Here is a 25,533-nt window from a genome sequence, read left to right as displayed (position 1 = left end):
TGAATCTACCAATTTAATCATATGCTGATATCAACCAGAAACACCATCATAGACATACTCAGAAATAGTGTTTAATTGAGCACTGCTTGACAGTTCTCACATCCTCTGTACTAGTAACTTGATAAAACAGGTCTTTCCCCCCCCTTTCCAAGCAGGAGGACTGTATTTCAACTCTATTATAAAAATTTTCCTCTATGTCTAGGAGAGTTAAAGTAAAAATTATGGGAGTCTTGTTGTTGTTGTTGTTTTTTACTTGGGTGAAGTTTCATTATTAACACCTCCATGAGGATACTATTAAGCCATCTAAAATGTATTTCTTAGTATGTTTTTACTTTCTTTCAGGGCTAATTTCGTATACTGAGTATCTTTTCTTGCTTACAATCCTCACTAGTAAGTATCCCATAATTTGTACAGCAATCTTGTGAATTCTCTCTTCTTACCAAACAGTATTTTTGAAGTTTGACATTTATGTCTTAATCATTAAAAAATACTGGTGCATTAACTTTAGCTTCTATATCTACAAAATTTAAACACTATATTAGATTATTCCTTCTACCTCCCGTGCACCATGGCATCCCAGAACTTTATTTCCTAAATAGAAGCCTTGTTGAACACACAAGTCATAGTTAACTTTCACTTGTGAACATTAAAAACCCTCACCTGACATTACATACAAAATTCCTGACCAGTACTCTTCAAAAGTGTGAAGGTCATAGAGAACAAAGAAAGAATGAGAAACTTCTACAGATAGAGAAGAGTAAGGACAAATGACAACCACATGCAGCATGGTATTTGATCCTAGAGTAGAAAAGTATCATAAGTGTGGGGAATGGGGCAACATGAAATTCAAGTAAAGTCTTTAGTTTATTTCATATGGCATATCAATATTAATTTCTTTATCTTGATAAATGTGCTATGGTTATGTGAGATGTTGGCTTTAGAAAAAGCTGGGTGGCAAATCTGTGAGGACTCTTCTACTATCTTTACAATATTTCTTTGAGTTTGAAAGGATTACAAAGTTAAAAGATTTTTTTAAAACTACTCTTGAGAAAGAGAAGTAATCATCATTAGTAATATAGCCAAGAAAATATAAGAATATAAGAAATAAAGTTCTTATAATAAATAAGTAAATAATAATAAACAAATAGATAAGTAGATAAATAAATCCTTAATAAATAAATAAGCTAACGAAATAAAGTTCTCAGTTAATTTTGCATTGAAGGGCAGAGCTATGGAGCAGAAGCTCCCATGAAAAAAGTGCTAGACAAAGCAGGGGCAAAGCCTTCACACCAAATATCCACCTTTGAAAATTGAGAAAGAGTACATTGTTTTCTCAGTTTAAGCACTTACTCATATAGTCTCAGGTGGCTTGTTTCAGATTTGAGCATTAACTGCAAATAGCTTGCATTTCACCAACATTTACATAATTACTCATTTTTACTTCATTGCAGAACCTCATACTGGGTTTCATGTTGCTTTTAAAATGCTAGATGCAGATGGCAATGAGATGATTGAGAAAAAGGAGTTTTTTAAGGTAAGTAAATAGCTGCTAGTTATTTTAGATTTTCATAAAGCACTTGATACTTGTACAATAATTTTTCATTTCTAAAATAATCAAAATTATGGTTGCCACTCTGACTGGAGTGAGATGAAATATTAATGTAGTTTTGATTTGCATTTCTCTGACTGCTAAGAATGTTGAATGTTTTTTCATGTATTTGTTGGCCATTTGTATTTCTTCTTTTGGGAAAGGTCTGTTTTAGTTCATTTTCCCCTTTATTGATTTGGGTTGGTTTTTTTTTCAGTGTTGAATTCTGTAATGTATTCTGGATATTAATGCCCTATATGAGAAGGAAGTGCAAAGATCTCTCATTCTTTGGATGCTCTCTTCACACTCTTTTTAATTGTTTCCTTTGTTGTACAGAAGCATTTTAATTTGAAGTCATCCCACTGGAGAGGATAGGGGGGAAAAGGTACATTGTTGATAGTACTGCAAATTTGTACAACTACTTTGGAAAGCAGTATAGAAATTCCTCAAATGACTAGGAATGGACTGACCATATGACCTAGCCATTCCACTTGTTGGTATTTATCCAAAAGACATAAATTAGCATACTATAGTGTTACATGCATACTAATATATACAACAGCTCAATTTATAGTAGCCAACTTATAGAACCAGCCTAGGTGTCTCCCTTAATAGATAAATAAAGAAAATCTAGTATACATACAGAATGGAGATTGCCTCCACCATAAAGAATAATTAAATTATATTATTTGCCAGTGAATGGGTAGAACTGGAGAACATCATGATGTGTGAAATAAGCCATTTTCAGATAGTCAAGAAAATGAATATTTTCTCTCATATGCATAAGGAATTTTAACAAAAGAAATCTCACGAAAATAGGAGAACACTGAAGTAGTTTAAAGGGGATTGAGGGGGAGGGAGAAGAAATAGGAAAGGGTAGGAACTGCATTCTGACCAAATTATGCTGTGTGCACACACGAATATATCACAATGAATTTCAATTTTATGTGTAACTGTAATGCAAAGCAATCTGAATGTAGACTCCTATATTTTTTTTCCTGCCTGTATAATCTTACCCTAACCAATTAGAAGCACTTTTTTAGCAATGTACCTTTATCACACAACTATAATGTTCAAGAAATACCTCTCTTCAGGGCTGGGGATATAGCTCAGTTGGTAGAGTGCTTGCCTTGCCTGTACAAGGCCCTGGGTTCAATCCCCAGCACCACAAAAAAAAAAAAAAGAAAGAAAAAAAAAGAAAAGAAATACCTCTCTTCAGTCTCATTTCTCAGAAATGTAAGTAGTTGTGTTACTTAAGATTGGGCTACAGATAGGAAGAAACTAAAATGCCTCTTATGCACACACACAGAGGTGGGACAAGGGAAGGATTGAAAAATAGACACAGAACTTTCATATTTAACCAAGAAACATAAACTCAGTGAAGCACGATGTTGCCCCCTAAAACAGGACCAGGTGCAGAAATCTCAGCATGTTCTTTGGCACTGCAGAGTGGTCAGGCAGGGCCAGATGATAATGCTGTGCTTCTCTAACATAGAGCCTTGCCAGACCTAAGAGACTTAATTTTATTTATTTGGAGTTTATATCACTCTTCAAAAAAAAATTATAGTCTCTCTGCTTAATACTTTCATTTCAGGCTCTTCTGGTTTGTGTAAGTATCAGGTGGTTTGGGGCTTTTTTGTTTTGTTTTTTTTGGTTTTGGGTTTTTGGGGTTGGGGGGGGGGGTTGGAACAGGAGTTAGGGGGTACCAAACCCAGGGCTTTGCGAATGTGAGGCAAACACTTTGCCACTGAGCTACATCCCAGCCCTGCTCTGGTGTAGGTCACAAAAGAAATCCAATGTCTCAATGTCTCCAAATAGTTAAGTTCTGCCTCCAACTTTCTAGTGTTTCCAGAAAAACATTATTTTACAGTAATAATAAAATCAACTATTATAAGAGCAATATTATAATGGCAAATTCAGTAAGCATAATTGGTGTACAAACACAAAACTTACACAAATATTAAGCTTAACTGCCAGGAGCCAGAGTGCAAACCTGCTTGAGATTAGCCAACAGCTTTAAATGCACAGAGCCTTTTAAATGAAGCTAGTATGGCTGAAAGAGTTGAGTTTTTAATTTTTTAATTAATTTAAAATTTAAATTGAAACACTGACATTTACTTTAGTTATTGGGAAACTTAGTATGAAACAAGTTGGGTATGTGAATCTACTTTTTCAATTGTAAATTTTATAAAATCTAAATAAAGATTTAAGTTTTTCCAGTGGAAATCTGAATTGAGACATCCTATAAATATACAATATATATTGACTTTGGAAGGAGGAGGAAAGAAATGTAAAATATTCTTTTTTTATATTAATATTTGATGAAATAATAATCTGAATTAATTAGTTTCACCCTTTTGTTTGTTTTACTTTCTTTTCTTTCTTTTTTTTTTTTTTTTCAGAGGGAATGGTACTGGGGCTTATGGGGGCACTTAACCACTGAGCCACATCCCCAGTCCTTTATTTTTTAATTTTTTATTTAGAGACAGGGTCTCACTAAGTTGCTTATGGCCTTGCTAAATTGCTGGGGCTGGCTTTGAACTTGGAATCCTTCCTCTGTAGTATAACTACTTAGAAAACTTATATTTCTTTTGGTCAACACTGCTTCAAGATTATAGACTGACTGAGAAAATTTTTTACACAAATTTTATTACATGCCCTTTATGACAACCATTCTAAATGCTGAAAAGATTTTTGTACTCCTGGGTTTGCAGCTTAAGAAAGAAAGCTTAAGAAATTCCAGTGGATTGAAGTTACATGAAATATACCTCTGGATATATGAAGTTTCACTGTACTATTCATATAAAAAAGGTAGTAAAATATATATATATATATATATATATATATAATTTTAGTTGTAGATGGACATAATAACTTTATTTATTTATTTTTATTTTATTTTTACTGATGATTGAACCCAGAGCCTCACACATGCGAGGCAAGTCCTCTACCACTGAGCTACAGCCCCAGTTCCCCCCAAAAAGGTAGTAATCTTATTACAGAATTCATTCTTTCAAAGTGGTAGAAGTTAAATTTAATAGAACGCTATAGAGAAAACCATACTGTTTAACTACTTGAAGAATATGTGAATGTATTCAAAAATATATGTAAGAGATGTGGTTGTGAAAATATTTGTTTCATTAGAAAATCAGTGTGAGCAAATACTAGCAAATATAGATATTGCTAAAGAAGCAGTGTGAATAAAATTTATCCTAAAAGCAGCCTAGAATTCCTCCAAGGGTTGAATATACTTATATGAGTAGACTAAATGGAAAGAACCAAGAATTTCGGATATTATGGCTTTTACTCAGAACTACAGGTAAAAAAAAAAAATAATACTCAAAAAGTAAGGAGGAAAGGAAATACTAGACAGACATAAGTTTATCTTTGAATTCAATTGCATTCATGCTAAAGAAAGCAAAAAAATATGAAGAGTGATTATTATTATTTATTTATATTCTCTTGGGGACTTTAGTGTTACAAAATTTGAAACTTTTGTAGCAGCATTGCTGCTGTTGTAGAGCATAGCTAAAGTGTGAACCTCTTTCAGGTGTTTATACCTAAGAAGTAGGATCTCTCATGTGAACTGTACTGTCAGGAAAAACCAGCAGACAGTTATTACAGACTTAACAATAAAGAGTTAATCACACTTTTGTTAATATTTTAACAATTAAGAATTAATCACAGTCTTCCAAAATCCATCTCTGGCTGCAGTATGGAAAATGAATTAAATGAGATTGAAGGCAAGGAGCCTCCCTATGCTATTGAAATAGTAGAGTTTACAACTTTGGGGAGGATGAAATACAATTAGGAGTTATTATGGAATAGCTTCTGTAGGACCTGGCTTCCATTTAGATTAATGAGGGGAAAAGCAAAATTAGTAGGCAATCCTTTTCCCAGACTACCTACTAGGAATAATGATAGCACTCATTGATCAAAGAGAAGAGTCATACTTGATTGAGGATTGGTTGTATCTGACATACACAAAATAAAGATGAGCAAATTGATATGCAGTCAATATTACAGCCATAATTTGAATCCAGGGCATCCAGTTTTAGAACTCTGCTCTTTCCTCAATGTCTGCCTGCCTCATTTGAAGGAGAATTCAGAGAAACACTTGGTTGAGAAAGATCTTAACTCTGAACTTGGAAATGTTAAGCTTGATAAACTAGTAGGACATCCCTATAGAGAAACAAATGTAGTTGACTGACTGGAGATTCACCAAGAATTCAGCCAGGACTGGGAAACATTTTCATAGAGGTGGTAATTAAATCATGAGACTATGTGGCCTCAAAGTCAGAGAATGTACAATGAAAAGGAGTAAGACCAGTCCTGGAACAATATCATTTACAGGTTCAAGCTGAAATCGACAAGGAACAAAATAGTAAGCAGAGTGAGGGTAATCAAATCTTGGAAAGAAAAGAGTAACAAAAAAAAAAAAAAGAGTGTTTAAAAACAAACTGTTTTTAGGGTTCAATCCTCAGCACCACATAAAAATAAACAAATAAAACGAAGGTATTGTGTCCAACTACAACTTTAAAAAAATTTTTTTTAAACTAAACTCTTTTAAAAGTGGCTTAATAGGATAGAGACTGAGTAGAGAGCCCCTTAAATTTTGTAGGTCAGTAGGAAGCATTACAGAATCATTTCAAAAAGAGTGGTAGGGATGAATACCAAGAAACAAAGAGCTGAAGAGGAGTGAATGGAAGTCCAAAACTGGTAGCTGTAGATAAAAAATACTCTTTTGCAATATCTAATATTAAAGGGAGTTATTTAAGTTGAGTCTAAGGAAAAAGATGTGTTTGCACAAGCTGAACCTGAAATACCAGTACCATTACTTTCTAGTTATCTCAGGGCTTCAGGGACAAGAAACAGATTTTTGTCATTATTCAGGTAGAGGTAATTCATATGGAAAGATCATAATGCATAAAGGTGAGATTCTTTTAGGTTAATTAACCTGTTAGAATTTGCACATACCATTAATTTCCCTAGACTTGGGTGAGCTTTCTGGTTTTATTCCTGAGAAAGACAGGCTTAGGGAGCGAAATCTTATATCCACAGACTAATAAAATTAGAGGTAATATTATAAAGTGGACTTGGCAGAGCCCCAGATATTTCTGCCATACTTAACTAAGACCACAGTTTATTGTTTTTTATTTCTTTTTTGTTTTTTATTGGTTGTTCAAAACATTACAAAGCTCTTGATATATCATATTTCATACATTAGATTCAAGACCACAGTTTTGATGCACTTTACAAATGTTTTGGTGGGAAGAGGAGGCCACCTATAGATAAAAGAGGTACTAAACATTAAACTGAGGAAAAAAAAAAAAAGGCAGTGGAGGGTATGTTGTTTCCGTGTTCACACAGCAATGTTAGTGTGCCTTTTCAGTACACCATCTTTCCTTAGTGTATAGCTTCTGCATCTGCTCATACCCACTTTAAGATTTTTCAAAAACCTTTTTTTACATAACAGTTTAATACAGTTATAGAACAGTTTCTGAACATTGCTGGTTTCTCCCTAAATGTTTGAAAAATCTCAGGATCAGCTCATAATTAAGAAAATAATATGTTAGGATACATGACTGATTTTTTTTTGAAGTTTAAAATTATGAAAGTCAATCTTGTAAGCCTGTAAAAGGTTCTTTTTGCTGATCATAGAAATGAAACACTAAGCTTGATAACTCATAGAGTATGATATGTATGTCAGGGTTTTTTTTTTAAAAGCATTGAGAAGAAAATTACATTCATATTAGTTACTTGAATAGTGATCTCACTTCCATAATCCTTATATTAGTAAATTAGTAAATTAGCATCTTATATTTGAAATGTTTTTGAAAGAAACAGTTCATTTCAGATCAGAAAAGCATAAAGAACAGGGGGAACTGGGGATGTGGCTCAAGCAGTAGCGTGCTCGCCTGGCATGCGTGCGGCCCGGGTTCGATCCTCAGCACCACATACAAACAAAGATGTTGTGTCCGCCGAAAACTAAAAAATAAATAAAAATTCTGTCTCTCTCTCTTTAAAAAAAAAAAAAAAGAACAGGGGTTATATAATATATCTGAATGCTTCCCCCGTAAATTTTACTTACGTGTTCCACACCATAAATGCCAAAAAAGTCATAAGAACTACTTTAATACTCAAAACATAAATGGAAGCTGGGCGCAGTAGTGTGTGCCTATAATCCCAGTGGTTTGGGAGGCTGAGGCAGGCAAATCGGTTGTGAGTTCAAAGCCTGCCTCAGCAACTTAGCAAGACACTTAGCAACTCAGATCCCTGTCTCTAAATAAAATATAAAAAAGGTCTGGGGATGTTGTTCAGTGGTTAAGCACCCTGGATCCAATCCTTAGTACCAAAACACACACACACAATAAATGTAACAAAGTGATTTGAACAGCAAATGTGAAAATAATGAAATGTATTAATGCAAAGTCCCATGATATTGTCCTAAAATACAAACTGTCTCAGTTTGTTATTTTTGTATTTTGTGGTTACATATACATTTTATTAATATCCACATCTAAAAACTACATTGCAAGTGTATTGCTTACTTCTTTATCCCAAGAACTCATAAAATAATAGCAATCTGCATGAATTTTTCTCTGTCAGGTAATAATAAACGTAGCTGACAGTGATCAAAGCTAGTAGTAGTTAACCATTTAATCTTTACCTTGATAGATGGTTCATCTGCTTATGTGGGATGAGTGCCAGGGTTTAAATGCAGCTTCTCCAGTATGGAGATTTCTTGGAAAGCTCGGAATGGAAACACCATTTGATCCAGCTATTCCACTACTCGGTCTATTCCCTAAAGACCTAAAAAGAGCACACTATAGGGACACTGCTACATCCATGTTCATAGCAGCACAATTCACAATAGCAAGACTGTGGAACCAACCTAGATGCCCTTCAATAGACGAATGGATAAAAAAAATGTGGCATTTATACACAATGGAGTATTACTCTGCATTAAGAAATGACAAAATCATAGAATTTGGAGGGAAATGGATGGCATTAGAGCAGATTATGCTAAGTGAAGCTAGCCAATCCCTTAAAAACAAATGCCAAATGTCTTCTTTGATATAAGGAGAGTTACTAAGAACAGAGTAGGGAAGAAGAGCATGAGAAGAAGATTAACATTAAACAGGGATGAGAGGTGGGAGGGAAAGGGAGAGAGAAGGGAAATTGCATGTAAATGGAAGGAGACCCTCAGGGGTATACAAAATTACATACAAGAGGAAGTGAGGGGAAAGGAGGGAAAATATAAGGGGGAGAAATGAAGTACAGTAGAGGGGGTAGAGAGAGAAGAGGGGAGGGGAGGGGGGAGGGGGGATAGCGGAGGATGGGAAAGGCAGCAGAATACAACAGACTCCAGAATGGCAATATGTAAATCAATGTGCAACTGATGTGATTCTGCAATCTGTATATGGGGTAAAAATGGGAGTTCATATCCCACTTGAATCAAAGTGTGAATTATGATATATCAAAAACTATGTAATGTTTTGAACAACCTACAATAAAAATTAATTAAAAAAAAAAATAATAATAAAAATAAAAAAAATAAATGCAGCTTCTCTAAACAATAGATTAGAGACAAGTCTATTTACAGTTATAAATTGTTCCTTAGGTGGTCCTTTTGGGTAGGAAAGGCTATATTCTTAATATGATGGTGTTTTATAATTTTATCATGTTAAATATATCTGCTAGAGTTATTACTAAATAATATAAAAACCCTCAGTAGAATTTATTCTTTTTGATTTTGTATCTTATTCCAAAGATTAAACTCTACATACTTCATTTTCAGCCTGAAATTGAAAATAACAACCAACACAAATTTAAGTAGTCAATTTGGCAGTACTTTCTAAATCATTCAGAATTTGTATTTACAAATAGATACCCTCCTGAATCTTTTATAACTTCCATATAACAACTTCATCATCTTTTTTGTTTGTCTAACATAACACCCCTATTTCCACCAGAAACATTTTCTTCCTTTACCCACTCCTTTAATAGTTTTTAATCATTCATATCTCAGCCCCAATGTCATCCCCTCAGGAAAAATACCTGGAATAAATCAGTCTAACAGTAACCCCTCCTCAGCAATCTCTCAATCCAGTTACCCTGCTTTTATTTATTTTAGTCATAGCACTTGAGGTTATCTGAAATGACTTCGTTTACTTGTTTATTTTCTCTAGCCTATTAGAATGTAAGTTCAGCGGGAGCAAATACATTATCTATCATTTACCACTATTTTCCCAGAACAACACTGATCACATAATAGGCACTTGGTAGCTTATCATCTTAAATCAGTGTCATGTACCACCATTTTAAAAAGAACCTTAGGAGGGGATGGGGTTGTGGCTCAACAGTAGCAAGGCACTAGGTTCAATTCTAAGTGCCACATAAAAATAAATAATCAAAAGAAAGGTATTGTGTCTAACTACAACTAAAAAAAATTAAAAAAAAAAAAACCCATAGGAGATCAGAGAGACCTTTTGACCTAGGTCTCTAGAGGAAAATCTTTATATGCTTTTTCTAATGGAGATTTAGTACAGAACTGAATGTACAACACTATACCCTTCATAGTACAAAAAGAACCTTGAAGGAACCCTCACTTTGAGTCCAGACTAAAATGTTATAGAAAGATCTGCCATGGCAAGATTTATCTAGGACAGAATCCACTTGGATAGAACAGACCTTTTGCTGCTCTGAATTTTTACCGTGTTGGAATAAACCTCCTTAAAAACTCTATTTCAGCACTCTTGTAATCCCAGCAGTTGGGGAGGCTGAGACAGGAGAATCACAAGTTTGAGACAATTTAGTGAGACCCTACCTCAAAATAAAAAATAAAGACTGGGATATAGCTCAATAGTAAAGTGACCTCAGTTTTAATCCCTAGTACCAAGGGGAAATTTTTTCTATTTCAACAAAGTAATTCTATTTGCCTTTTTGTTTTATTTTATTTTGTTTATAACTATTTGACAATAAGACTAATGATTGTAACAACTACATTAAATATCTTATAAAAGCAAAACATTTTGAACTTTCTATAAAAATTTGTAATTAGTATTTTATGAATAATATCATTTTTAAATTGTTATTTATATGATAAATTTTACTATCAAAAACATGGAGGAAGAGAAGGATCCAGATTACCATTAAGAGTAAAAAAGGAGCCGGGCACTGTGGCGCGTGCCTATAATCTCAGTGGCTTGGGAGGCTGAGACCAGAGGATCGAAAGTTCAAAGCCAGCCTCAGCAAAAATAAGGTGCTAAGCAATTCAGTGAGACCCTGTCTCTAAATAAAATACAAAATAGGGCTGGGGATGTGGCTCAGTGGGCGAGTGCCCCTAAATTCAATCCCCAGTACCAAAAAAAAAGTTAAAAAGGAGATAATGCCACAAATTCTACAGATAGCAATAGGTTCAAAATGTAGTATTATAAACTATTACAATTAATTCTTTCATGCCTATAAGTTTGATAGCTCAGATGAAATGAACAAATGCCTCATAAAACAAAACTAATTAGTTATGAAATCTAAATCTGAATAGTCTTTGTCAAAAGAATCAAATTTATTATGAAAGAAATGCTCAGTGGGCTGGGGCTGTAGCTCAGAGGCAGAGTGCTTGCCTAGCATGTGTGAGGCACTGGGTTCAGTCCTCAGCAGCACATAAAAATAAACAATAAAAATAAAAGCATTCTGCCCATCTACAATTACAAAAAAAAAAATTATTAAAAAAAAAAGAAATGTTCATGTCCAGATGGTTTCATTGGTAACATCTGTCAGTCATTTAAAAAAGATGTAGTGCCAAATTGAAAATTCACAAGAAAGGAAAACTTCTTCTCGTGTTATAAGACCAGTATATCTCTGATAATTAAATTTTGACAAGAAAAGTAAATTGTATACCAATTTTCTTCATGAACAAAAGTATAAAAATACTTTACAGAGAAAATCTAATCCAATACTATATAAAATAATAAGTGAGATTTATACCAGGAATATTAAATGAGTTTAATGGTTGAGAAAACAGTGCAGTACAAGATATTAATAGAATAAAGGAAATACCAGTAAGGTCATGTTAATGCACAAAGCATTTGGCAAAATAAACCCTTTTATGATAAAACTCAGTGAAGGAGAAACAGAAGAGAACTTCCTAAATCTGATAGCATTTATAAAAAGTTTAATGAGGAGCTAACATTATAGCTCAGTAAGTACACATACACAAGCCCTAGCTTTAATCCCCAGCACTGACTAAATGGGATTATATACTACAGGGTGAAATACTTATTCCTTAAGACTAGGAATAAGGCAGAGATTTGGGGGGAGTACCAATAATTGAACTCAGGGGCACTCGACCACTGAACTACATCCCCAGCCCTATTTTGTATTTTATTTAGAGACAGGGTCTCACTGAGTTGCTTAGCACCTCACTTTTGCTGAGGCTGGCTTTGAACTCATGATCCTTCTGCCTCAGTCTCATGAGCCACTGGGATTACATGCGTGTGCCACCACACCTCACTCTTTGTTTACCTCTTTTCTCAACACATTACTGGAAGTTCTAGAAATAAAAGCAATTCAAGAAAAAAAAAAAGTTAAGTTTAAAGATTAGAAAGAGAGGTAGAACCTTAAGGAAATTCTAATGAACCAACAAAAAAAAGTCAAAGACTTCTCAAACTATAACTGAATTTAGAAAGATCTCAGGATAGATTAGTATGCAGAAATTAAACATATTTCCATACACTAGTGGCAAAGAGTCGGAAAATTAAGATTGATTTTTGGGCTGGGAATATAACTCAGTTGGTAGAGTGCATGCCCAAGGCTCTGGATTCAATCCCCAGTACCACACACACACAAAAAAAAAGAATACAAAAATAAGACCAGTTCTTAATTGAGTAGAGTATCAAATATCAAAAATAATTAGAAACAAATTAACAATGCATTGAAAACTTCAGATGTTGCTGATAGAAACTCAAGGAAGCCTAAATAAAGAAAGATACATAGCATGTTAATAGATTAGAAGATTTGGTGTGAAAATGTCATTTCCTCCCAAATTAGTCTATACATTAAACTTTCCAAGCAAAATTCCAGCAGGTTTTTTTTTTTTTTTTTTTTTTTTTAGTAGATGTTGACAAAGTGATTTCAAAGATATATATAAACATAGAGGGCCTAAAACAAATAATATGGATAAGTAAGAACATGCTGGAGGGCTGGAGTTGTGGTTCAACAGTAGAATGCTCGCCTAGCATGTGCAAGGTCCTGAGTTCAATACTCAGCACCATATAAAAATAAATAAGTAAAATAAAGGTATTGTGTTCAACTACAACTAAAAAATAAATATTTTAAAATAAAATACGAACATGCTATATAACTCCCACTAGCTGAATTCAAGACTTATGAAGATATGGTGATAATCAGTGACACTGTACTACTGTCCTAAGGGCAGATAAGTAGATAAGTGGAATAAAGTCTATAGGTCCTGGTCACTTTATTTTCAACAAAGGCACCAAATCAGTAAATTGGGAAAGAAATGTTTTTCAACAAATACATATGAAAAAAATTAGCCTATGTAAAAATATATTTGATACAGATTCTAGATCTAATCCAAAAAACTAAAACTACTAAGCTTTTGGGTAAAAACAGACAATATCTTTATGATCTAGGGGAGGCAGAGTTTGTTTGTTTTAGGGGTATTTTGGTTTTTGCAGTTCTAGGGATGAAAACTAGGGTCACTAACATGCTAGGCTAGTTTTCTACCACTAAGCCACATCCATATCCCTGAAAGCAATAAAATGAAACTGATAAATTAGTCTTAACCAAAATAACAAATGACAAAGGATGTGAAGGAACTGAAAATCACTTTGGAAAAAAGTTTGGCAGTTTCTTAAAAAGTTAAACAGAACTGTTACCCTATTAGTATTTATCCAAGAGAAAGTTCAGCTTAGTTGTAGAAGAACATTTATAGCACTTTGATGCACAGTAGCCAAAACATGAAGACAACACAAACACCTGTCAACAGGTAAATGAACTTACAATGTAATACAGCTTAACAGTGAATCAAATAAACTACTAATAAATGAACAACAAGGATGAATCTGAAGACCATGATGCTGAAAAAGAAGGCAGACACAAAATAATATGTAATATGTGATTCCACTAACTTGAATTTCTAAACTAGGTGAGGCTAATTTAGGAAGAAGCAAAATCAGAACTGCCTTCATGGGGATACAGGGAGAAAGGATTGATTGGAAAGAGACAAACAAAACTATGAAAATTATGTGGCTTAAGATTTGTACATTTTAGTATCTCTAATTTTTTTCTGAAGAGTGAAATAACTGAATGGAACAAAGTGGGTAGAAGTATAGATAAACCAAGAATGTATTGATAGTCACTGAAGCTGAGTTATAATTGTATATGATTTATTATAAAATTCTGTTCACTTTGTATTTGAAATTTTGCATAGTAAAACTTCATGAAGAAGTAGGAGCAGTAAGTAGAAGGAGAAATATTTGGGTATTGAACTTAGTGTTATATCATTTGATTGTCAACTTAAGAAACAGTGAAACAAATATAAAATTTTTCCATTCCTTTCCCTAAACTACTTAAGTAGGGAGGGGGCATTTACAAATGGGTAAAAGATTTAGAGAACTGAACATAAAGCATTTGGCTAAAACAAGTATAATTAGGTGGCTAAATTTGAGATAATTTGGAATTTAATTGCAGAAATTTAATGACTATTAAATAACCTAAGGGAAAATTTGTCTCCTAATTGATTTGAATTCACAGTTAGGGATTTTGTCTGCATCTGATTTTTTTAAATCTTTTTTTTTAATTTGCTTTCCATATGAAGATTTATACAAATGATTCTGAAAGGTAGGTGGGTTTTTTAATGTACTCAGTTTTAAGGCTTTTTTTACGGCTTTATAATTAATAAAAATGGCTTAATGCTTTGTAAGTACATAAAAGGAGAAGGAAAAACACACTGTGTGTGTTTGAGAAAATATATAATATATGTTTACATATCGCTTTTTAATTTTTTTTACTTGTTTTAATTAGTTATACATGACAGTAATAGAATGCACTTTGATATAAAGTATAATTTCTCATTCTTCTGGTTACACACGATGTAGAATCCCACCATTCATAAAGTTATAAATGAACATAAGGTAATAATGTCTGGTTCATTCTACTATCCCTCCTACCCCCTACATATATAGCTTTTTAAGAGATATATACTTGAAAATGTGGCTATAAAGTATCAGTGATATAAAATATTGTTATGAATAGAAATTCTCTTGAAAGTAGTACTAGATAATCTTAAAAATTTTTTAATAACTGCTGACTTTAGAACATGTATCTATTAAGTAAGCTAGCTTTCTTAGAAGAAAATTATTACTAATAAATGCTCATGCTTTTGTTATTCATTTTCTCCTTTGATTCCTACATCCTACATGGTCAAAAATGTCTTATAATGTAAAAAGTATTTTAATTAATATTTAACAAATAGCTAGTATATACTTTATAATATCAACATCCAGTTTTTTAGATTGTTTTGAAAAATCCAGTAAATACATATGTAAACTCATGTTTGCAATCTTTTTAGCTACAGAAGATCATAAGTAAACAAGATGACTTAAAGACAATGAAAACTAATGAAATAGACTGTCAGGTATGTACATTTATAATCTAAATATTTACAAACAGACAATATTTATAGTAGTTGCTCTATTGTGTTGTTCAAATAAGTATTCACAAATAGTTGATAAGTTGTAAATAATAATATTTTAAATAGTTATGCTATATTAACATGGGGTCCTAACTCCAAAAGGTACACAAGAATATATAAATAGAGTGGTATTCCCTCTGCCCCTTTCTGTCCAGTTCTTCCTAAGGAGAAGAGTGCTATAAATTTCCTGTGTATTCCTCAGGAGAAATTTTATACATATAAACCACATATGTAAAATTAGTTTAATAAATAGATCTATATCTGTTTTTCATGTTTATAAAAGCAGTAGCATGCTATACATTGCTCCACACTTTTCTTTTTTTTGCTTAATATATCTAGATATCTCATTCTTTTTAATGACTATATTTACTTTGTTGTATGGGTGTAGCAGTTTCATTCCTCTTTTAGAAAACATTTAACATGTATTCATCTTTGCATATTAAAATAATACTAAATAAATAATCCTATAATTACATCATTACATATGTGTTTGTGTGTGTACCTAAGGGATAACTACAGAAACATAGTTGCTGAATCAAAAGGTATAAGTATTTCTAAAGTTATTGACACACTCGCTCAAGATTGACTAATAAGTTCTATAGAATATGAACCAATTTTCATTCCCAATGAAATGCATGTAAACAAATTTTTAATTAATAATCTTTCAATTAATCGTAATTCCATGTTATGCTTTTCATGAAATTTTCTTAAATTTCCAGAGTATATCATCTTTTGGAGAATGTCTGTTTCAAAATTTGTAAAATTATTAGCAGTGTGGTTTTTGTTTACATTTTATTCCCTTTGAATAATCCTATACTGGACTTCTTTGTCTCACATCTAAGTTTTTAAATGCTGTATCCTTTTCCTAGATGTATATAACTTATATTTTTCATAATACCCTGAATGTCTCCAATCATAGCACATTGTCATTTAATATAATAGTTTGTTTAATGATATGTATGAACTCGTGACAACTAAGGAAGCCCGCTCAAGCCTTGATGTCCAAAGATGTTACTGGAGTCAACCATGTAAACCTAGTTGGCTGCCAACATACTTGAACCTTAGTATCCAGCCCATCCAGAAATAAGGCTGAACCCCTTTACCCAACATCCCTACCCTAAATCTCCTTGTTAGACTATCTGATGTGGTTCAAGGCCCCAGACACCCTTGCCTTAGGAACCACCAGCGGCCCTGGACAAAGTCTAGACCTGTTCTTATGTAAGATTAATTCTTTATTTACACAGGTTGTGTCTATGTGGCCTGGTAAAACACAAGTCATATATCATATGCTCAATTAATGTTTTTTTGTTGTTGTTGTTGTTGTTGTTGTTGTTTTTTTGCTGTGCTGGGGATTGAACCCAGGGTCTTATACATGCTAGACAAGTCCTCTACTACTGAGCTACATTCCCATACTCTATGTTACAGAATATTAAGATTGTTTATGGAATGAAGGTATAGCACAGTGGTAGAATATGTGCTTCGCATGTACAAGGCCCTGGATTCAGTCCACAGCACCAAATTTTAAAATATATATATATATATATATATATATATATATATATATATATATATATACACAGTATTGCTATTAGAAGTCATGGTGCTACTCAGGAAGCTGAGGCAAGAGGATTGTTTAAGTCCATGAGTTCAAGACAATCCTGGGCAACATGCAAGACCCCATCTCAAAAAAATAAAGCTGAGCACAATAGCACACATCTGTAATCCCAGCTACTCAGGAGGCAGGAGGATCACAAGTTCAAAGCCATCCTCTGCAATTTAGAGAGGCCCTTAAGTAACTTAGCAAGACCCTATCTCAAAGTATAAAAAGGGCCAAGAATGTAGCTCAGTGGTTAAGTGCCCCTGGGTTCAATTCCTGGTACCTAAATAAATAAATACTAATAAGTGTCTATTAAACACATAAATTTAGGATAGAGTTCTAAAAGTGAAATTCTCGGATCAAAAGGCATAAATATTTTTGAAGGTTTTTGATACCTATTGCCAGATTCCTTTCTGGAAAGATTTTTGAACAATTGACAGTGCCAGCAGAATTCAGTGAGCCTGCCATCTCTTGACAATCTCTCTAGGATCTATCTCTTTATTTTGTTTTGTTTTTAATCTGTGCCAGTTTGGTAGGAGGAGAAGGTATCTCACATAATCTTTTTTTTTTTTTTTTCCCAAATAACTATAGATTGTTTGTACTTCCTATTTTGCAAGTTTTCTTTTTCTGTCTTTTTGGGGGAAATTTTCCTTAGGTTTTTGTTTCACATATACTTTTACAAGTATTTTATATTTAAAGATATTAAACTAAGATCTGACAAAAGTATTCAGATATTTTTCAGATTAGTTTTAAGAATCATGTTTTGGCTATGGGTTTTTTTTTTTTTTTTCAACTGTAGTTCTGTTTTTTTGTTTTTGTTTTTGGCAGTGCTGGGAATTGAACCCAGGGCCTTGTTCATTCTTGGCAAGCACTCTGCCAACTAAGCTATATCCCCAGCTCTCTGTGGGTTTTTTTATCCAGTTATTTTCACTTCTTAAAAGTGTATCCTTGTCAAAATTCACTATAAATACTAACCTATATTCTTACTTAGTTCTGGTTTCATTTCTTTACATTTAATTTTTCCTTCATCAAAATTCATTTCGTAAGGGTAAACCTAGGGAACTTTGTATTGTTACTGTTATGTAGACTCTTTTTTCCCTCAAGGGAAAAATTATTACTACTAAATAGGAAGTCTATTTGATTTTTAATGTTTGTGTTCTGATGGACCTTACTGAATTTTCTCATGATTTCGATTTTTTTCTAAAGTCATAAAGAATAAACATGAGAGAACAGTCACAAACTTTCTGAAAAATACAAGTACCTCTCATTAGAGGTACTTATCCAAATAAAGTGGTATCATGAGAAATAAAAGTTAAAAATATAAATGCAAATACGTACAATTATTAGTATATGTAATATAGGTAGCACTTTAAATTGGTGGGAAAATACTGTGAAATTACTTGTTGATAATCCAGAAACCTAGAAGTTATTCTTGACATCTCCTTGTTCCTCCTATACAGCTAAGTCACTATGTCCAATCTCTTCTGCCTCTTAAATATTTCCAAATTCACGTTTTTTTCTTCTTCTTCCACTACTGTCATTTGAGAAAGCCACTATCATTTTCTCACTTTGATTATTACAGTGGCCTCCTAACTGATCTCCCTGTATATCACTGTCTTTGCATTTTCAGGCTGTAGCCAGGGATGACTAAAGCACAAATATAATGTGACTACTACTTAATTCTTCAATCAAACACTACATATTTCATACATGGATCAGAACATCACATGGTACCCATAAATATATACATTTTAGCCATCAGCAGTAACATAATAAAAATTTTTCAACAGTGTGAAAAATCCTTTTTTTTTTAAAGAGAGAGAGAGAATTTTTTAACATTTATTTTTCAATTTTTGGTGGACACAACATCTTTATTTTTATGTGATGCTGAGGATCGAACCCAGCGCCCCACGCATGCCAGGCGAGTGCATTACTGCTTGAGCCACATCCCCAGCCCCATGAAAAATCCTTATAAGCCTATGTCATCTGTCTCTGACCTTCCTCCAGCCTGTTGCTGTACCACTTCCCTCTGCAACAGAGTATGTGGTCTAACTACCCAGGTTCTAATGCTGCTTTCAACATTTAGTAGCTATGTGACCCTGGACATACCTGTCTACCAGTCTACTCCATTGGGAAATTTGGGAGATTAAATGAGTTAATACATTACAATCTCTTAGAATTGTGCTTAACACCCAAGTAGATAAAGAGTTTGCTGTTATACTTACTTTTGCTTCCTACATCAGCCGTAGAGCACCATGCTTTCTGCACATTTAGGCCTTTATACATGCTCCCTGTTTGGAATGTTTATTCCCACTTCTTTCTTACTAAACTTTGCTAAGGTTTCAAATCATAGTTTAAATGGCATTTTCTTAGGGATACTTTGCCTGAGCTCCTAAGGAAGTCCTATCTCCATACTCCCATAACTCCCTATACATCTTCCTAGTACTTTCATGCTGTGATTACTTTGTGTGGGGGTAGGAGGGAGAAGGGGTGTGTGCCTGCTCCAGGGCCTCAAGCATGCTAAACTTGTGCTCTTCCACTGAGCTATACCTCCAGCTCCTGTATGTTTACTGTTTTTAATAACTTGCCCACCTGTCTCACAGTAATAGAAAACCATGGTGCTCTACAGCTGAGATGTAGGAAGCAAAAGTAAGTATAACAGCAAACTCTTTATCTACTTGGGTGTTAAGCACAATTCTAAGAGATTGTAATGTATTAACTCATTTAATCTCCCAATGGAGTAGAATCCTCAAGGACTATTAAAATGCCTGGTACATACTGGGCCTTCACTACATCCTCGTCTGTGACTGATGGACTAACTGACCAAACAATACTGAGCTAATGTCACTTTTTATTTCAGAATAAATTCCAGATGAATCAGAGATTTAAATGTCAAAAATGAAACTATAAAAGTACTACAAGAAACTAATGTTTTTAGATTGTTGAGGTAGGAGGTTTTTTGTTTTTGAGGCGGGTAATGTTCTAAAAACAGAGAGGAAAATTCTGGTAGATGTGACTATTATTATTTTTTTTAATGACTAACATCTCAGTGGAAAAATAAACATGAATAATCAAAGAAAAACCAAGTTGAATTAATAGTGATTTTTTTAAATGTGTTTTCCTACCAGATTGGCAATGATAAGAAAAATTACTAATCTATATTCTCTAAGGTAAATGTCAGTGAACACTTTTTTTTTTTAATTTTTTTTTAGTTGTTGGATCTTTATTTATTTATATGTGGTGCTGAGAATCGAATCCAGTGCCTCACCCATATGAGGCAAGCACTCTTCCACTGAGCCAAAACTCCAGCCCCATTGGGCACTCTTGACAGGAAAGTAAATTGCAAAGATATCTAATAAAATTTAAGTGCAAATGCCATTTGACCCAGAAGTTTCATTTCTGTGGACTTAAAATTACAAGTACATAAAGATAAAGAACAGTATTTCTCACAGCAGTGTTTATATTTTTTAAAAAATGGAAATAGTCTAAATATCCGTTAGTAGAAAATGAGTTCATTACATAATGGCAGGCATCTTTGGCTAAGTTATATGTCAAAACATCAAACAAAAAGATATTCATTAGTCCTAAATCTAACCCAAATGATAACTCTCTACAGAACTAACATCTTTTAAACTCTGATTCTAAAAAAAGACTACTTCTGCATTATGTATTCAAATGCTTCCCTGTCATGTTGTCTAAAACACACATTTACTCTGCTTCCTCCTTTTTTTCTTAGGAGGAAAAGTTCTGAATATAGAGGTTTCCAGTTTGAGAGCTGTATATTATTTGAGAATACTTGACAGAAATCATATTTGTTCCTACAGAGCTTCAAAGGCTATTTTGATGTTAACTTTGCTTTCGGCTAAATGTATTCTCCAACAGATCATACATTTTGATTTGCAGTTATGTTACTGATCAATAAACACAGGAAAACAAGTGGTTGATAGAACATATTAGATCACAGATATCCTGTGGGAGAATAAAAAGGCTCATTTAGAATAAATCTTCCTTATCATTGCCAATCTGGTAGGAAAACACATTTTAAAAAATCACTATTAATTCAACTTGGTTTTTCTTTGATTATTCATGTTTATTTTTCTCATCAGAAACCATGGAGACCACAAAGAAGTACCACAATATTTTCCAAGTGCTAAAGAGGAAAAAATTGTCAAAACAGAATCCAAATTCTAGCGAAAATACTCTTCAAGGGGCTGGGGATGTGGCTCAAGTGGTAGCGCACTCGCCTGGCATGCATGCGGCTCGGGTTCGATCCTCAGCACCACATACAAACAAAGATGTTGTGTCCGCCGATAACTAAAAAAATAAATATTAAAAAAAAAATTCTCTCTCTCTCTCTCTCTCTTTAAAAAAACAAAAAAATACTCTTCAAGCCCAGATATGGTGGCACATGCCTGTAATCCCAGCAACTCAAGAGGCTAAGGCAAGAGGATGGCACATCAAGGCAGCCTCAGTAACTTAGTGAGGGAGGCCCTAAGCAACTTAGCAAGACCCTATCCAAAATAAAAGAAATAAATAAAAAGGTCTGGAGAGGGCTGGGGTTGTGGCTCAGTGATAGAGTGCTTACCTAGCATGTATAAAGCACTAGGTTTGATTCTCAGCACCACATGTAAATAAAGGTCCATCAATAACTAATAATTTTTTTTAAAAGAGCTGGGTATGTGACTTAGAGGTTAAGTGCACCTGGATTCAGTCCCTCCACCACCACCCCACACACACCCAAAATATATTCTTCCAGAGTAAAGCAGCAGCCTGGGAATGTAGCTTAGTAGTAGAGCATTTACCTAGGATATGTGAGGTCCTGGGTTCTATACCCAGTACTGCAAAAATGAATAAAGCTGAAATTAAGGCATTCTTAGATGAATAAAAACTGAGAGAATTTGTCAGCAATAGATCTACGCTAAATGAATGGCTAAATAAAATTCTCTAAACGGAAAGATGACAATAAAAGAAGAAACCTTGGAGCATCAGAAAGGAAGAATACACTAAGCAAAAATAGGAGTAAATACAAAAGACTTCTCTTGAGATTGAAGCAAAAATTATAACATTGACTAATTTGACGTAAATGTCTGTAGGGGAAATATTTAAGGCAAGGAAGGTAAAGGAACTTAAAGTATAACTTTTCTTACTTTGCTCAAACTGCTAACATTTATCACACCAGTAGACTACATTTTGATTTGCAATTATATGTCACTGATCAATAAACACAGGAAAATAAGTGGTTGATAGAGCATAATTAGACCACAGATATCCTGTGGGAGAATAAAAAAGAAGGTAAAAGATACAATAATACAATAGCTACAGTAACCACAAAAAAGTCTATCCAAAAACTTGTTCTCAAAAACACTATAGATAAAATTCAAATTCTAAAAAATATTTAAGTAGTCCAAAGGAAGGCAGGAAAAAGAAAGCAAACTAAACATAAAAAATAAAATGGCAAAGTTAAACCCTTAATATGTCAGTAAAAACATTAAATGTAAGTATTCTAAATGTACCAATTAAAAGATAGAAATTGGCAGAGTGGACTAAAAGACATGACCCAACTATATGCTACAATAAATTGCTTCAAATATAAAGATATAGGCACCTGTACTTTCAAAGTAAAAGATGAAAAAATATATAAACATTTATCAAAGAAAAATAAGAGTGGCTAATAACAGATAGAGTAGACTTCAGAGCAAAACAAACTGTCAGAGACAGAAAGTGACATAACAATAAAAGCATCGATATATCAAGACAAGATAGCTACTCCTAAATGTGTATATAACCAAACAACAGAGCCTTGAAAAAATATGAAATGCCAAAACTAATAGAACTAAAAAAGTAGACATAAACAAATTTACAATTACAATTGGAGATTTTTTTTTAGTATCTTTTTAATTGTCCATGGACCGACCTTCCTTCCTTCCTTCCTTCCCTCCCTCCCTCCTTCCCTTCCTCCCTCCCTCCCTCCTTCCCTCCCTCCCAGTTCTGAGAATCGAAAGCACCTCATACATGCAAGGCAAGCACTCTACCACTGAGCCACAGCCCAGAGATTATAACAACTCCTTTTCAATAGTAAGTAGAACGACAGAAAATCACCCAAGACAAAGAACTAAACAATACCATCAACCAACCAGATGTAATTGACATTTTTAGAATACTCCTCCCAGAATAACCATTCTTTTAGTAACCATAATAATTCTTTGCAAGTGTTTATGGTACATATCAACAGAGACAGTAAGAATGTCTTGGGCCACAAAACAAACCTCAACAAATTTGCTAGAATTAAAACCTTACAAAATGTGTTCTCTCACCACAATGAAATCAAACTAAAAAAATCAATAACAGACAAGAGTAATGCTTAGACTTAGAAACTAAACACATGTCTAAATAAATAATCCATGGGTCAAAAAAGAAATTTTTTTTATTCTAATTTGTTATACATGATGGAAGAATACAATTCATTTCATATTACACATATAGAGCACAGTTTTTCGAGACACTGATTATACAAAAAGTATTTTCACACCATTCGTGTCTTATACATGTACTTAGGATAATGATGTCTAATTCAATTCTACCATCATTCCTACCCCCTAACCCCTTCCTTTCCCCTCCCTCCACTTTTCCCCATATAAAGTTCCTCTATTCCTCCCATCCTCCCCTGCCATTACCATTATGAATCAGCATCCTCATATCAAAGAAAACATTTGGCCTTTGGTGTTTTGGGGATTGTCTTGCTTCACTTAGCATTATATTCTCCAACTTCATCCGTTTACCTGCAAATGCTATGATTTTATTCTCTCTTAATACTGAGTAATGTTCCATTGTGTATATATGGCAAAGTTTCCCCCTCCATTCATCTACTGAAAGGCATCTGGGTTGGTTCCATAATTTAGCTATTGTGAATTATGCTGCTATAAATGTTTGTATGACTGTGTCCCTGTAGTATGCTATTTTTTAAGTCCTTTGGGTATAAACCGAAGAGTGGGATAACCAGGTCAAATGGCAGTTCGGTTCCTAGTTTTCCAAGGAATCTCCATACTGCTTTCCATATTGGCTGCATCAATTTGCAGTCCCACCAGCAATGTATGAGTGTGAGTTTTTCCCCACATCCTCGCCAACACTTATGTTGTTTGTATTCTTGATAGCTGCCATTCTAATTGGAGTGAGAGTGAGTTTTGATTTAGAGAGTAGTTTTGATTTGCATTTGTCTGATTGCTAGAGATGTTGAACATTTTTCATATGTTTGTTGATTAATTGTATATACTCTTCAGAGAAGTTCTGTTCAGTTCCTTGGCCCATTTATTGATTGAGTTATTTGTGGTTTTGGTGTTAGGTTTTTGAGTGCTTTATATATCTTAGAGATTAATGCTCTGATGTGCTTATGGTAAAGATTTGCTCCCATTCTGTAGGCTCTCTATTCACCTCATTGATTCTTTTGCTGAGAAGAAGAGCTTTTTAGTTTGAATTCATCCATTTATTGATTCTTGGTTTAAATTCTTTCGCTACAGGAGTTTTATTAAGGAAGTTGGGGCCTAATCCAACCTGATGGAGATTTGGGCCTATTTTTTCTTCCATTAGGCGCAAGTCTCTGGTTTATTTCCTAGGTCCTTGATCCACTTTGAGTTGATTTTTGTGCATGGTGAGAGGTAGAATTTCTTTTCTTTTTGTTACATGTGGATTTCCAGTTTTCCCAGCACCAGTTGTTCAAGAGGCTATCTTTTCTCCAGTACATTTTTGGTGCCTTTGTCTAATATAAGATAACTGAAGCTATATGGTTAGATTGTGTGTCCTCTATTCTATGCCATTGGTCTGTAGGTCTGTTTTGGTGCCAATACTATGCTGTTTTTGTTACTGTTGCTCTGTAGTATAATATTAGGTCTGGAATACTAATGCCACCAGCTTCACTCTTCTTGCTAAGGATAGGTTTAGCTATTCTGAGTCTCTTATTTTTTCAGATGAATTTCATGATTTTTTTTTATTTCTATAAGGAATACCATTGGGATTTTGATTGATTTTCATTATAGAGGGGTTTTTTTACCTCTTTCATTAAATTTATTCGCAAGTTTTTTTTTTTGTTTGTTTTTTTTTGAGGCTATTGTAAATGGGATGGTTTTCCTAGTTTCACTTTCAGCAGATTTGTCACTGATATACAGAAATGCCTTTGATTTATGGGTGTTGATTTTATATCCTGCTACTTTGTTGAATTCATTTATTAGTAAAGAGGAAATCTTTTTTTAATATTTATTTACTTTTTAGTTGTGGTTGGACACAATATCTTTATTTTATTTATTTATTTTTATATGGTGCTGAGGACCGAACCCAGGGCCTCACACATGCTAGGCAAGTGCTCTACCGCTAAGCCACAACCCCAGCCCCAAGAGGAAATCTTAAGAAAAACTAAAAAATACTTTAGCTGACTGAAAATTGAAACACAGCATATCAAAATTTGTAGAATACAACCAAAGCATTCCTGAGAGGAAAATTTGTAGTATGAAACGTGTACATTTAATATTGAAAATTAAGTAAATAATAATGGTAACATCAGAAATCAGTGAAATTTTTAAAATCGAAGCAGTAAAAAAGATCATTGAAACACATGTCAGGATCATTGAGAAGATTAGT

At 33.6% G+C, this 25,533-nt stretch overlaps 1 protein-coding gene across 3 annotated transcripts in view; it reads left to right on the top strand.

Annotated features, from left to right (window-relative positions):
* Micu2 (mitochondrial calcium uptake 2) overlaps nucleotides 1–25,533 on the top strand; it is a 106,261-nt gene that overhangs the window by 64,536 nt on the left and 16,192 nt on the right. The window contains exons 5-7 of one of the 3 annotated variants that reach the window (XM_076872488.2): nucleotides 343–390; nucleotides 1,491–1,534; nucleotides 15,186–15,251. In XM_076872488.2, coding sequence (XP_076728603.1) covers nucleotides 343–390; nucleotides 1,491–1,534; nucleotides 15,186–15,251 — 158 coding nt within the window. Of the gene's footprint in view, nucleotides 1–342; nucleotides 391–1,451; nucleotides 1,535–15,185; nucleotides 15,252–25,533 lie in introns of all 3 variants that reach the window. The other 2 variants (XM_076872487.2, XM_076872489.2) reach the window with 2 other exon arrangements.

The sequence above is a fragment of the Callospermophilus lateralis genome, chromosome 12 (assembly GCF_048772815.1).
Source record: "Callospermophilus lateralis isolate mCalLat2 chromosome 12, mCalLat2.hap1, whole genome shotgun sequence".
Classification (NCBI taxonomy): domain Eukaryota; kingdom Metazoa; phylum Chordata; class Mammalia; order Rodentia; family Sciuridae; genus Callospermophilus; species Callospermophilus lateralis.
This window is presented reverse-complemented; position numbering and strand designations above follow the sequence as displayed.